General features: G+C 43.9%; 1 protein-coding gene across 10 annotated transcripts in view; it reads right to left on the bottom strand.

Annotated features, from left to right (window-relative positions):
- Positions 1–15,169, bottom strand: part of NXPE3 (neurexophilin and PC-esterase domain family member 3) — a 30,927-nt gene extending 15,758 nt beyond the window's left edge. Inside the window, exons 1-4 of one of the 10 annotated variants that reach the window (XM_053312658.1) lie at positions 14,888–15,169; positions 8,080–8,200; positions 5,418–5,672; positions 1,994–2,745 (exon numbers count right to left, since the gene is read on the bottom strand). In XM_053312658.1, coding sequence (XP_053168633.1) covers positions 1,994–2,745; positions 5,418–5,510 — 845 coding nt within the window. In that variant the 5' untranslated portion in view covers positions 5,511–5,672; positions 8,080–8,200; positions 14,888–15,169. The other 9 variants (XM_053312655.1, XM_053312657.1, XM_053312651.1 and 6 more) reach the window with 9 other exon arrangements.
- Positions 15,170–15,512: the final 343 nt, after the last annotated feature.

The raw sequence follows: 15,512 nt of genomic DNA, 5'->3' as shown, positions 1-15,512 counted from the left end.
ATGAGAGTGGATTCATGGTTCGTCATTGAAAATCTCATATGCTACCAGAGAATCAACACACAGAACACCTCAGAAACAACAAAACCCAGTACGACATGGGTTGACAATCCATGGGGGTGGTTGGCACCCTCTGTGCACTACACCACCACTCGCTTTGGACCACCCCAGCACCTCCCAAGTGCAGTTATGGGGCTGCTGAAACCTCCATTCTTCCCTATGGAGAAAAACCTTAAAGACACTTGGGGAGAGAGATCCAGAAGAACCAGCAGAGTCACACTCCCTCTGTCAATTCCCCGGTAGAGGTCATCCATCAGGCCGACCAAGGCTGTCTCAACCCCATAGCCAGCTCTAAGACCAGTCTGAAATGGGTCTAGATAATCAGCTTCCTCCAAGACTGTCTGGAGCTGGTCAACTACCACCCTCTCAATCACCTTGCCCAACCAAGGGAGATTGGAGACTGGCCTATAACTATGCATCGCTAAGAGGTCCTGGGAGGCTTCTTAAGAAGTCGTCTAACCATTGCCTCCTTCAGACAAGAAGGCACCCTACCTTCCCTCAGTGATGCATTTATGATATTAACTAGGCCACCTCCTACAATCTCCCTGCTAGATAGAAGCAGCCAAGTTGGGCAAGGATCCAGAGAACATGTGGTAGGTCACACCACTCCAAGCAGCATGTCCAGGTCCTTGGGCATCACAGATTGAAACTGATCCAATCTAATACTGCAAGAGAGATTGCTGGACACCTCCTTCATCCACCATGCAGAAATAGTGGAGTCCATGTCCGCCCAAATACAGGAGATTTTGTCTGCAAAGAACAAAAGATTTTGCCTGCAAAGAACTAGTAGTACTCAGGGAGTTCCTCTCTACAGCACTACCTAATTTCAACAGGACTAAGGAGTAATTTAGTGTGCATGGGGCCACAGCTCAGAGGTAGAGCATCTGTGTTGCATGCAAAAGGTCTCAGGTTCAGTCCCTGACATTTCCATGTAGGGCTGGGAAAGAGATTTGTGCCTGAAACCTTGGAGAGTTGCTGCTAGTCAGTGTGCACAGTACTGAACTAGATGGACCAATGGTCTGACTTGGTATAAGGCAGCTTCCTATGTTCCTAGGGATGCTGGCTGCCCAATGTTCTTTAAAGTCTCATGATTTGAAGCATGAGGAATGGGGAAGAGGGGAGGGGGACTGGAGGAAGGAGAGAGCATATTTGAACTCTGATTTGTACATACTTGGAAGTTGAAGGCAACTGGGAAGACTGAGGATGTTGCATGCCTGCACTAATCATTGCTGGGGAATCTCTATACTCAATTTATATTAAGATACCCCACAATCAAAAGAGGACTTCACCATGGTATCATTAATTTTCCTCTGCTAATGTATTTATTACTGTGGTGTGCCACCTGTGATAATGCATATATGCTACAATAGCAGCAACAGAAAAGATAAGCTGTCCATGAAGACTGTAGACCAGGGTTCTGGTGCTGAATTGGCCTTTCTTATAACAAAACTACAGGTCATAATGATAGTTTTGCGCTGCATTTTCAGGTGGTTATTTTACTTATATAGCAGTCATAGGAGAGTCAATCAGGACTGGGACTGCAGTAGATGAGGAGGAGTTATTCAACCCTTTCATACAGATGACTACTTCATCTGTAGTCCCGATGAAGATCATGCCCCTGAAGCTACCATTTACATTAGGAGGAATAGTTTCATTGGCAGTAATGGAAGCATCCCTCCCAAGGCAAATAGCTGTTCCTTCAAGACTAGGCACAGTGTGAAAGGCACAGTGTGAAAGAGTTAAATACACTTTGTCTGCATTCCAAGGAACTTCCCCTTCCCATGGATGTTGTTAAAGTTTAAAAGAAGAACCACCAATCATGTAGTTTGGCCCTCGACCTTTCATACAAGCAATTTCAAGAACATGGACATATCAAAGAGAGCTGACTTAAAACTAAGCTGACCAACACAGAATGAGCAGCAGAGACAATACGTACCTTTGGAAAAAACGTCTCTCCTCTGAGGTTAAAAGGCCCTTCTCATAGCCCCCTTTGTAATGGTTGATCCTGGTGGCACAGGAGAGTTTTCTTGGCTTGTAGCAAAACCATGGCTCGCCAGTGTAAAGATCTGTAAAGTTACAGACTGGCATATTTCCAGGCAAACACACATTGCACACAGTTGTTTCTGAAATCCTCCCTGATTTGAATAGGCTTTTAAAGAAGACCCTGTCTGGTCTCTCTTCTCGTAAACGTTGAAGGATTTGAACCCCTTCACTAGGGTGGACCAAGGAGACAGATACTATAACCTCCCCTGGCCAAAGCAAAGTAAAAAAGGCTCTGTAAGATCCATTCTGGTAATCTACAACTCTTCCAATGGCTCCAGCTTTCAGATGAGCAGAGTGGATTCTTGTTTGAAGGTAATCTCCACCATATTGCTTTGGTTTCCCTTCATAATCCTTCACATGGACTAACACCTCCAGCTGATCACCAACCTTGAAATGTGAGTGTGTATTCAGTATCACAAAGTTGCTGTGGGAAGAGTCAGTGCTCCTCACAAATGGGATTTTGTCTGCTGGAGGTGTGGGCCACTCTATAGCAGCAAATAAGGACTCTTCTTCCCATTGTTCTCTCTTGGACAAAGCTTGGTGCTCATAGCCACAGAACAGTTTTCTGGGTATTTTAGTCACCTGTGATGGAGACTGCTGGTCATCATCTTCTATCAACCACTTTAAGCGTGCGTCATCCAGATTCTGAAAAGGAGGAAGCTATTTGAAATAGGCCTATTTATAATGAAACCACATCATACAGATGGAAAAGAAACATTATTTTATTGTAGATTATTGTTTATTTATCTTGTTCCCAATACATATATTTATCACTATGCATCAGAAAGTTTATCAGTAACACTATTTGATAAGGTTTACACACGTGATTGCTGTGGAACCATGTAACAATTTCTAAGAAAAGATTTTACATGAAATACAGAGAAACCTTGATTTTTTGGATCCCAATATTCTGGATTTCCCCCAACAGCGTTTGCAGAACTGGACATTCAGCCTATTTGCTTCATTCTGCTTTTGACTGCTATCCTGGGAATATGTTGTTCAACCTTGTGCAGAAAGATCACTTTCTATGTCCCAAAGAACATTTTGAGGCTATTCTCACGGGCAGCCTGACCCAGGCTAGGGCAGCCCAGTCTGGGCCGGGCTTGTGCAGAGTGCTGCTGCATTGCCTTGCCTAACAGGCTTGTAGCCAGGTTAATGGCATAAGTGCACACTTAACCCTGACACCGGGGTCATGTGTGCACTCAGGCTGCATGCAGCCCTAGCACACACAGAGTCAGGGGAATTCCCCCAATGCACCATGCTGCTTGCGCAGTGCATTTTGGGATTCCTGGAAGGTGGGACAGCTTCCTAGAGGTTTCTCTGAGCAACACGGATTGTGTGGGAGCACAACTGCATGCCGAAGGGGACGCTGTTGGTCATCTGGGGAGGGAAGGTAGGTTCATCCCTGCCTCCCACCACCACCTGCCTTCCCTGCCTTCTTTTTGTTGTCCATTGCCCTCCGCGTCTCCAAAGCGTTGTAAAAGCACAAGATTTTAGCAAATCTTGTGACCATGTGCCTTTTGTCTCAATTTTCTAGACAACTGCTTAATCCAGACTGACCTTCCCACCAATTAATCTGGAAGATCAAGGTTTCTCTGTAGATGAGGAATGAAAAATACATCAGCTGGCGGTTATATTAACAGAAGTCCAAAGCAGAACAACAGGGTAAATCACATCACCATATAATGGTAATGTTTTGCATAGGCAAAGGAGAAAAAGAAGACCCTGACAAGCTTAGAATGCAAGACATAATCCACCTTTCTGGAGCAGTGCCACTGACTACTCCACCTATAAATGGGATCAGTTCGCAGTCAAACCAAAGGATATGCTGGCAGTAGATGGAATTCCAGATGCTTCTGTGGTTTCCTTTCTTAGGGACCCTCTTCAGATACAATCATGAAGAACAAGCAGTGCTTGCTTAGTTTGGGTCAAGTCTTACCAAAGCCTAATCCATGAATTTTTAATGGTAAAACTCAGTTGCAGAACATGTATGTTAATAAAGGGTGCATGAAAGCATAAGAGGTATGCTATTCACCATGTAACTACAGCTGCCCTTACATATTTGGAATCAAAGCCATTCTAGACACCAGGAGTTTCTGACCCCTCCCTGTATTGTTCAGTAGAACTCACTGCATGAGTATCTCCACTTGTGATTCACCTCCGTGATGTTCCCTGCACTGGTGCAAAACTTCACAACTCTATCTCTGCATTTTATGGTTATTGTTCTGTGTGTATCGCTATGGTAGTGATTTTTAATTTGATTTTAGTGTCATTTTAATGAGACTTTTATGGATTTCAGTGTTAAATTTTAATTTTTGTAAACCACCGTAAGTTTTTATGAAAGGTGGGATAGATATTAGAGATGTGCACAAATCAGATTCTGTGATCTGATTAGAGCTTGAATCACAAAATCCTTGAATTGATTTGTTGAAAAAGCTGGCTTTGCTGACTGTTTTGACAAATCGACCACAAATTTGAGCGAGTAAAGTATTTTCCCCGGTGGTCTACCAAATGTGGTCAGTGAGTAGGCCAGTCCTCTAAGGTGGGCTAACACACTCTCCAGGGCAGAGGGCTGGTCTACCCACCGACTAAATTGGCAGACCAGCTCTCCCCAGAAAAACAGGACTCAAAATGGCACTGTTCTTCCAGGGAGAGCTGTCTCTGGGGAGTTTCCAAGCAAGCTATGAAGAAACAGTCCTCCCTTGTATATGTGAAGGCTGAAAACACACAGCAGAGGCATATCTGACATTTAAGCAATTATGCACAACTAGACCCATCACACATGCAAATTTAAATATTCTCCTCTCTTCCATTTGGAACCTGTATACTATCTTACCCGTTTTCCAGACCGGACTCACAGGAACAATGGCATACATTTGGGTCCAACCTCACCCTCCACACTGAACTAGGAATCACAATCCAAAATAGGATTCTGTCATGACAAGCGCTTTGGAATTGTTGAGTCCTGGAGTAATGCATACGCAGTCACCGCAACTTGGCAAAGAGGCACCTTTTAACGTGGTGATTCTCTTTATTTAGCAGGGGGAGAGTAACTGGCCCTATCCACTCCCAGCACAGTACCTCCAGTGACTGTTGCTGGTGTCTATCTAATGTTTTCTTTTTAGACTGTGAGCCCTTTGGGGACAGGGATCCATCTGATTGATTTATTATTTCTCTCTGTAAACTGCCCTGAGCCATATTTGGATGGGTGGTATAGAAATCGAATAAATAAATAATAAATAATAAATAAACCACTTCAATAATCTAACATGCGGGACAGAGAAAGATGTTCCTTAACAGAGAATTGAATAACTCACCTCTAACTGATAAAAGTTGTGGACTAAAGCGAGAATAGCCAGCACTGCCAGAACCCAGCACAAAATATGTAGTTTGCAGTAATTGGGCCACATGATCCCTTCGTCTCTTTCTCACCCATGTAAGATGCTGCCATGTTGCCCATATTCCACTGGCACCAATGTCATCGTTGCTCAGTATCACACCAGAGATTTCATCAGGAGGCTTCTGCTGCATTGCCTCTTCCTACGAATATATTTAAGATTGCCAGATTATCCCTTAAAGTGCAGTGAAAAATTAAATGGGTTTAGCATTTGAGATTCAGGAACATTATTCATTTTATTATTTTATTTAACACATTTTTATACTGCCAAAAATGCAAGTTCTCTGGGCGGTTTACAACAAAACAATAAAAACAACCAATAAAAAGATTAAAACATTTCAACAATTAAAATTTAAAACATTAAAACTATTAAAACACAATTAAAACAATATCTAATTAAAAGCCTGGGTGAACAAATGCGTCTTGACTGTTTTTTAAAAGTTGTAAGAGATAGGGAGGCTCTTATTTCAACAGGAAGTGTGTTCCAAAGCTTCGGGGCCGCAATGGAGAAGGCCCGTCCCCGAGCATCCACCAGAAGAGCTGGTGGCAACTGCAGACGGACCTCTCCAGATTATCTCAATGGGCAGTGTGGTTCATAGCAAAGAAGACGTTCTCTTAAGTACCCAGGGCCCAAGCTGTTTAGGGCTTTATAGGTTATAACCCAAACCTTGTACTTTGCCTGGAAACTTATAAGCAGCTAGTGTAAATCTTTTAAGATGGGAGTGATATGGTCTCTCCGAGATGACCCAGAGACCAACCTGGCTGCTGCATTCTGGACTAACTGCAGTTTCCGGACTACATACAAAGGCAGCCCTGCATAGAGCGCACTGCAGTAATCAAGTCTGGAGATGACCAGCAGATGTACTACTGTTCTGAGGTCATTATGTCAAGAAACGGACGCAGCTGGCGTATCAACTGAAGCTGATAAAAGGCACCTCTGGCTACTGCCTCAGCCTGGGACACCAGCGAGAGTTTTGTGTCCAGAAGCACCCTCAGACTGCATACCTGTTCCTTCTGGGGAAGGGTGACCCCATCCAGAACTAGCAGATCAAAATCATCTCCCGAGTTCCGACCCCGCACAATAAGTACCTCCGTCTTATCTGGATTTAGCCTCAGCCTGTTACCTCTCATCCAGCCCATCACTGCCTCCAGGCAGGCATTTAGGGAGTTTATGCCTTCTCCTGATGTTGACATGGAGAAAAAGATTTGGCTGTCATCACCCAAATCTTTTTGTTGGTGTATATGCATCTAATGATGCATATCAAAATGATGCAACAAAAAGATTTTGGAATGGAATTCCACTGGAATTCCATGGACAATGGAATTCAAGAAAAGCATTGTGAGGTGAAAAATCTTATTTCTCAGCTGTGACAGAATTCCATTTGCTCCAATACAAAAAGCATAACTTTGCTTTTTTTGCCCTACTAACTGAGCAAAGAGGCACCTTTTAAAAGAGGTGATTTTCTTTATTTACCAGGGGGAGAGCAATTGGCCTTATCCACCCCCAGCACAGCATCCCTCTTCTAGGGGCTGTTCATGTTGTCTATCTTATGTTTCTTTTTTAGATTATGAGCCCTTTGGGGACAGGGTGCCCTTTTATTTAATTATTTATATTTATGTAAACGGCTTTGGGAACTTTTGTTGGAAAGCGGTAAACATTCGTATTCGTATATGCTAGATTACAAATAGCCTTGCAACTTTATTTTACTACTGGCTTAGCTAAAAGTAAATGTAAAATAAATGTTACACTGAAGAGCCAGTAAATTGATCCAGTTCTAAGGGAAATACATTCAGTGACCTGGGTTGAAATTGTCTGACTAAACTATTCATGAGAGCACAATCAGATTAGGGCATCTCCATTGCATCCTAAGGTGCCTTTGTCCATGGGAGAGAAAGCCAGGGTCCGAAAGACATTTCCAGTATATGGACAGAATTATTAGAAGACCCTTTTATCCTAATGCCTCTCCCATCTATCATTGTCTCAGACATCCTCCCATCCTGACCTCTGTCAGAAGACCTTCACTCCTCCGCGCCCTTTCCTGGCCTTCTTCCCAGCATTTTCTCACTGCTCAGCATAGCATTCTTGTCTCGCCTCCTCTTTCTTGCTGACAGCTTATTGTCCCTAGGTCTTGTGTGAAGATGTGTCCCCGCCCCCAACGGAACCTTCCCACTTGGAAGCCGAGGTTCATCAATATTCTACTTGCTGATGGTTTCACCTTTTGTAGTTAGACTGAGCATTTTCATACTATCAAAACAGCTCAGCTAATGAATGGCAGACCTTGCAGGCAACATACACTTCCGGTGTGCTTCTGCAATAGGCTGCTTCTTATCTAATGAGAACAGGATGATTCTGATTCACAGTCTCTTACATTTAATTTTGAAAACATCTGAGATTAAATTGGATTATCCTTTCCCTCTCCCTTCTTTTCTGACAGCAATGCATCTTTACATATACAGTAACACATATTGCTAGCTGGACCCTTTTCATAAGATTCAGTCATTGCAAGACAGAGCACTTATGGAATTTCTTTTTAAAAGCATGGAAATGAAAGTGAATTAAAGAAATTAATACAGAGACTTACTTGGGATAGACTTCATAATCATAAGGTTCAGAGGAGTTTTACATTACGAGACAGAAAACATTTGTATGGAATGATTGTTCACAGCCTGCTGCTTCCATTAACTTCAGTCTTCTTTCAGTTTCTGCAAATAGGTTTGAATCATTCCCATTTATTCTCCATGCAGCAAAACTTAAGATGTTATTTAAAAAGAAGAAGAAGAGTTGTGACAAAGAAAATAAGCTGTAGATTTAAAAAAACAAGAGCTAACCATGTCTTCTCTGTAATTATTATGTAACCCTCTGTAGGAGGATGCATTTTCTTCATTCTTTCTAGCACAAAGGGAGAAGAATATTTTCCTACGCCCTGCTTATCTAGGGTTTTGTAGTTTTCTGGTCACTGGTCCACAAGTTTAGCATTATAACATGGGTGGTGCTGATCTGCTCATGCTGGTGCACGTTTGTAATGAAAAGCTGGTGACCGTTTGCTCTTGCAAAGGAGTGCAAATACTTCAAGTAAAACAGAGAGAGAGCGCACACTCAGATTGGAAAGATATTGCTTAACTGCTGGCGATGCGTTTTAGATCTTACTGGTGCTTTGGGAGTGCAAGTGCGCTACTTGAAGCATTTTGCACTCTTGCACATGCGCATCACTATGAGCCCACTGGATTGCATGTGGATCAACACTGCCTGTCTTATGCTGCACAACATGTGGGCCACTGTACTTCATTTAAATTGCCTGAGAATAAAATTTTGTTTATAGATCCTTGCGATATAACTCCACTTCAGAACAATTCAAACAGAAGGCAAAAGAGAAATAATTAAGTTTACTAATTATGATTTGAGAAGAAGTGTAAGACAATAAATAAAAGTAATAAATGGGAGATACTAAAGGAAAAAAATTTAAATACATTAATATTTAATAATATTAATATGATTATGATTATTATTAATATGATTATTATTAAATAATATTATAATATTATTTAATATTAATATGATTATTATTAAATAATATTAATATTATTTAATAATATTAATATGATTAATATGATTATATGATCATAATATTAATATGAGCCCCTGGTGGCGCAGTGGTAAAACTGCCGCCCTGTAACCAGAAGCTTACAAGTTCGATCCTGACCAGGGGCTCAAGGTTGACTCAGCCTTCCATCCTTCTGAGGTCGGTAAAATGAGTACCCAGAATGTTGGGGGCAATATGCTAAAATCATTGTAAACCGCTTAGAGAGCTCTGGCTATAGAGCGGTATATAAATGCAAGTGCTATTGCTATTGCTAAATACATTAAAATGTATAATTGTAACCATGCCGGGGATTTAAGAACTTACATAAATCGGCGGTGGAGCCCTGGGTGGCCAGATGAGCCACCATCACGGAGCCTGCAGGGATCAGGGGCTGTGTGACCCCTGAAGTCCCAGGATGCCCTGGTGCAAGCACGCAGTGCATCCTGGAAAGGCTCCTGAGCCCAGGAGGCTGCTTGCAGCCTCCCGGTCGAGGGACTACTCTTGTGTCGCTGTGTGTCACGGTGACACAGAGCACAACATGGTTAAGTGAGCCATCGCTCCATTAACCTTGTTTCAGGGAAAGCAGATTTATTGTGGCTAGTTGCAGAACACAATCACCCACAAGCGGGCTGGGCTCCCTTAGCCAGCTTTTGGGTGATCATGGAAATAGCCTCAGACACGGTACTTTGGATCTAACTCCATACTGTCCTGCCTATGTCTCTTCCGCTCCATTTCGTCTGATGGCCTCTATACGTGTGCAAAGGCCATCTGAGCCCCGGACGCGGCTGAGCCCTGGGCAGCTAGCAGGGAGCACTGGCTTGCTGGGGGCGGGGCTGAGGTGCATGCCAGGCTGAGGGAGGTGCTCTATGCAGGAGGTACGGGATGGGTGATGGTGACCCAACAGTAGTGGGACTATACCACTGTGACCAGCACTCCTTAAATCTCACACCCTTGGCCAGTGCCACTCTGGCCACTGCCCTAAGCCAGCCCTGAGTACAGCGTCCTCCAAAGTGCACTTGAAAGCCCCACCCCATGATTGAAATCGTGCCCTCCCCACTTACAGCATTCTTCAGAAGTGACAAATGCGTACATGAAAAGAGATTCTTCCCCATGTGGTGGAACACTGGCATCCCAGCATTGCTTATCATGGAGAAGATTTCTCCTTATGTACAACGTTTGTCTCTTCAGTCAGACACTGTAAGCACATGCAGGGGGAAAGGATTTCAGAGCATGTCAGCACAAGAGTATAGTGTCCCACCCAAGCCTGGAAAGGTCAAGATTTAAAGGGCCAGTGCCTTATTCTCCAGGTGGTGGCTGCGATGGAGCTGGGGAACTGCTGGTGGAGCCCTTGCCTCATCCTCTGAATCAGAGGATATGGTAAAGGTGTGTTGAGAGGCTCAGAGGATACTAGCCGTCCTGGTGGCAAAGATCCCTCAAACGCCTCTGGAAATGGAGATTCCTAGAACCCTTCTTTGTCCTGCAAGTCTGCGTTCCCCCGCAAGGTCAGACTCAAGGTTCATGACATAGTGTCTTTTCTGCATCTGGGAAACCACTGGTTGTTCATGCTGCTTGCTGAACGTCTAAACTTCTTTTGAAAGTTTTCATCCAAAAATTAGATTCCATGCTCAGACAACAGCCCTGCCTCCCTTCCCCGCCCACCTGGGGTCTTTCCAGATGGTGGCTTATTCCAACCTGATCACCAGTTCTTACATGTGATTTTGTGTGTGGTCCAGATTTTTGCACATTTTGTAGCTTCCTTGTGTAATCTGCCTGCCAGTGTCTTTTCATTACTACATTTATTCTAACTTGATCACAGAAAGGGAAAAACTTGTGCAAGGAGAGAAAGGTATGGTGGCCAGCGAGGTGGCCAAATTTGCAGATGATACCAAACTCTTCCGGGTGGTGAAATCCAGAACAGACTGTGAGGAGCTCCAAAATGATCTCTCCAAACTGGGTGAGCAGGCAACAAAATGGCAAATGCAGTTCAGTTTCGGCAAGTGTAAAGTGATGCACATTGGGAAGAAAAACCTCAACTCCTGCCTGTAGGCTTCCAGCGGCATCTGGTGGGCCACAGTGTGAAACAGAATGCTGGACTAGATGGGCATCCTTGGGCCTGATCCAGCAGGGCTGTTCTTATGGACCACGGTGCAACCTGTAGAGTAGTGAGTGAAAGAGCACTTTCATTACTGAGTGCTCTTTTCTTCCGGTCCTTGCCTTGTGCAGTCCACCACCACCACCTTTTTTTTTTTTTTTTAAACTGAGGCCAGTTTATCTCCCTTTGAATATTTTGGCCCCGTTAGTATTTTCTTCATTTTTATAGGCTTTGTTTGAATTATGCTCTTCTATTGCCTTGAAGGAAAGATGTCTTCTCCCCCCATGCCCCCGAATGGCTGTTGCTCATCTCAACCAGGATAACTCTAATTAACTTTCTCAAAGGGGCAACTGTTGCAAACTGTTCCCAGTTTGTTACAATCGCATAAGGATTTAAATGGCAAAAGTCAAACCTCAAAACTTTACAATGTGCTGTAGGCAAAGTGCAGCATGCATGCCAATCATAAGCATGTTAGTGATAGCCTATAGCCAAAACATTGGGGAAAGAGGAGAGGAAAACCAAGTGTAACAGCAGCAGCTGCCGCCTTAGTGAAGGCCTACTCAGGTCAACATCTAAGTGATCCATCTCCTACTCCTCTGCTTCTCATTATATTTATATATATACACACATACACATATACACACACACACACACAAAAGAAAAACAGTATGTGCACTATATTCTCTTCCATGCCCTCAAGAAAAGAATGCAAATGCTGCAATTTAATATTACAAAATCAAAGAGGAAGTTGTGCTCTCAATAGCAGAACAGATGCATGCTTTTCACCAAGTTCAATGGGACTTACTTCCTATGAAAGTGCATAGGACGGCAGTCAATCAATTTTAGAGAATCCGATAGGAGCAATTCGGCACTATTTCAGAAACTGGTTTATTAAGAGAACAAGGGGACACTGACAACCACATTCAAACATGGTTTCTTCTATTCCAAACTCCACAGGAGTCTCAGCAGAGGCAGTGGGGGAAATTTGGTAAGCCAGATGCGCTCATTTAAACTAAAAACAATTAAGCTTCACTAGGAAGAACAGAGAAGGGATTCCCATCCTACAACACTCCACCCTTGGTGTGGATGGAAAATAATGGAATAAACTACCACAAGAATTGCTAGGTATAGATACCCCGTTATAATTCCCCATGTGGTTCCTTGCACAAGTCCACAGAAGCTCATACAAACCATTTATCTGTCTGGAAATACCCTTGGCAGAGTAATTTATACACACAGCGGGATCCAAGCTTTCTCCCTCTACAGTGACCACACACAAGCCAAGCCTTGGCACTAACCCTGCAGAGCTTGCTTGCTTTCTTTGTTCATTTTCTATACCGCCATTCCAAAAGTGGCTCAGGGCGGTTTACACAGAGAAATAATAAATAAATAAGAGGGATAATTTAAGCAAGGGCTTGGCCTGCACTCAACACTAAGGTATGAACTAGGATAGAAATATTTAATGAAAAATAATTGTTTATTGGCCGATTGTCCTTGAGCCTTTCGATTAAGAGATGCCGCTTGAATAAGAGACTTTTGAATGCCATGACTCTGCGCCTTCCTTAGCCAAAATTTAGTTGCAGAAGAAACTGAAACACAGGGGCGCAACTATAATGGGGCAAGGGGAGACAGTTGTCTGGGGGCCCACTCTCTTGGGCCCCCCCAGAGGCAAGTCACAAGTACTTTCTCTAGTACCATTTGATGACTTGCATCGTACACAATTTACAAAACCTTTAAAAAAATAATTTAGGATGATGTTCTATTGTGGCACATAGGTGTGCTATATTACTATGCTTTTTGTTACCACTATTCAGCCTCATTTAAGATTTCTTTACTTCAGGAGCTGAGCTTCCGTGAGGGGCGGGGAACATTTTAAAATCTTGTCTCTGGGCCCACTACAACATTGCTATGCCCCTGCTGAACCAGATAATGGAAGGATTACTGTTCTTATTTCTTTGAGATCTTCTAGGAGCATCTTTTTGTATTATCCTGAGGCCACTCAAAAAACAATGTCTGTAACCAAAACCTACATCCTACATTTATTTCTTTCTCTTTCTCAGAAACATTAACATTAGATTGTGTGGGAGTGGGTGGGAAATAGCACAGCCCCGCCTCCCCCCGCCCCCCCACCGCACACAGAGGTGCATCTAAGTAAATTTTGGAGCCTGGACCTAAAGCAGGGGCGTAGCAAGGTTGGAGTCGGCCCAGAGACAATATTTTAAAATGCCCCCCCCCCTCACTGAAGTTCAGCTCATGAAGTAAAGAAATCTTAAATGAGGCTGAATAGTGGTAACAAAAAGCATAGTAAAATTTATTTATTTGTCTATATCTACCATATCTATCTACCTATCATCATATATATATATATATATATACATATACACACACACACACACACACACACACACACCATCCTACATATATATATATATATATACACACACACACACACACACACACACATCATCCTAATTTTTTTTTAAGGTTTTGTAAATTGTGGATGACACAAGTCATTCAATGGTACCAGAGAAAGAAGAAAGACATGCTGTTCTGGTAGTTCCAGGTCTTAACACTCACATCGATTTTGGAGGATGAATACAACTGAAGGAAGCCCGGTTGGGTGCTCGGCTGGGGGAGTCAGTCATGTGACTTGCTTCTGCCCCCCCCTCCAAGGCAGTGGGCTCTCAGACAACTGTCTCCCCTTGCCCTATTATAGTTACGCCCCTTACCTAAAGGCCTTTGGAGGCCACCCCTCCCCTGCACCACTGTCCCCATCAAATTCAGAGCCCACTTTAAAACAAAAAAGGAAGGGTCAGAATATTCAATAATGGATTTTTAATGTAACATGTAGTTTGGCCCTAAAACATTTGGGAATCCCCTCCAGGCTCTGCCTTGTTATTCGGATAAAATCCAAATAAGTGTACAAAAATGCTTTGCACATCAGGGAACCTTAAACAGACCGCTGAGAGAAAACTCAGGGCTAAGACGCTACCATATACATTGCACCACAAGGTGAATCACAAGTCTGTGCCTTCAGGGCTGGGTTCAAATCCCGACTCAGCCATGAAGCTCACCGGTTAACTCCTCTCCCATTCGTTCCAGCACCTACTATTTTATATGAATTCTGACCTTTGAAAAACAGACACAAACACGGGGAAGAAATCACTACCTTTCAGAGATGAAATGTGGGTTTAAAAAATGGAAATCAAGAGATAAATCATAAAAAAAACAAAACCGACGATGAACCATTTCAAATCAATACCTAACACTGCAAAACTGCAAATGACCCGCCTCCTCCCCTAGCCTCTCTTCCTGGGCTAGATCTCCAGCTCTTTCTCATACAAACGCCTACACTAGTTTCCAAATCTTGACGCCAGCCCCGCAGAGCTTAAGTCGACCTAAAAATAAACAAACCCTCGAGGTCCACCCATGATACTAACGGAGTACCTCTGAGTACATGCAGAGCGCCCTTCTGTCAGTACTGAATCTTCACAAGCAGAGAGCTGGTGATGAAGGGGTTAAGGCGCGGCTGAGCCCTCCCGATCCTCTCCTTTTAGGTGCCAAGTTCCCTAAAGCGTGGAGATCAAAAGAGCCTCAAATCGCCAGCTTCCTTTCCGGGCCACCAGCGCCTGACGGTAGTGGCGATTGCAGAGTACTCCCCCCCTCCCCAGTGACTAAAGACGTCCAAAGCAGAAGCCACACGCTTGCGTCGCCCACCTGCCCTTTTTCTTCTCTATCTGGTCGGCGTTGATTGCTCTCCGGCTGGAGGCGGGTTTGAGTGGCGAGGACGAAACCACTCCGAGAGAAATGGGGGGGGGACTTCCTTTTTGGGCGCTGCAGCAGCGGTCTCAGGCCTCGCGGTGCGATGCGCCTCGCCCCTCATCAGAGGCATCTAGCTTCTCATCCCCAGGATGCGAAAGCCTTGCTGGTTTTGCGCTTATCTGCCTGCAGTGGCTTCTGCGTGGTGCGTGTTTCTGCATCGGGTGATTGCTGTCGTCTTCTCTCTGCTGTATTATTCCCTCCCCCCCGCGTATCTGGGAGCCTCTACGCTGTGCTGTATTTTGCAGGGCATTTTGGCTTTCCCGGTGTACTGCGTCCTTTCTTTGCTGCTACGATGACTCTTCCACCCCATTTCCTCTTTTCTAGGACAGGTTAGACGGGTTGTTTTGCGGAGTGGCCCCAAACCTGCTTCTTTCCAATACAAAGGTTTCATTTCCAGATGTGAAATAAAAGACGATCTGACTGAACAAATGCAGGAAGCCTCTTATTACTGAGCAATCCTACAAATCCGGGATTCGGTGAAGATGGTTTCCTTGCAGCACCCTTGGCCCCTTCAGATAGT

Source organism: Hemicordylus capensis, chromosome 3 (genome assembly GCF_027244095.1).
Source record: "Hemicordylus capensis ecotype Gifberg chromosome 3, rHemCap1.1.pri, whole genome shotgun sequence".
Classification (NCBI taxonomy): Eukaryota; Metazoa; Chordata; class Lepidosauria; order Squamata; family Cordylidae; genus Hemicordylus; species Hemicordylus capensis.
This window is presented reverse-complemented; position numbering and strand designations above follow the sequence as displayed.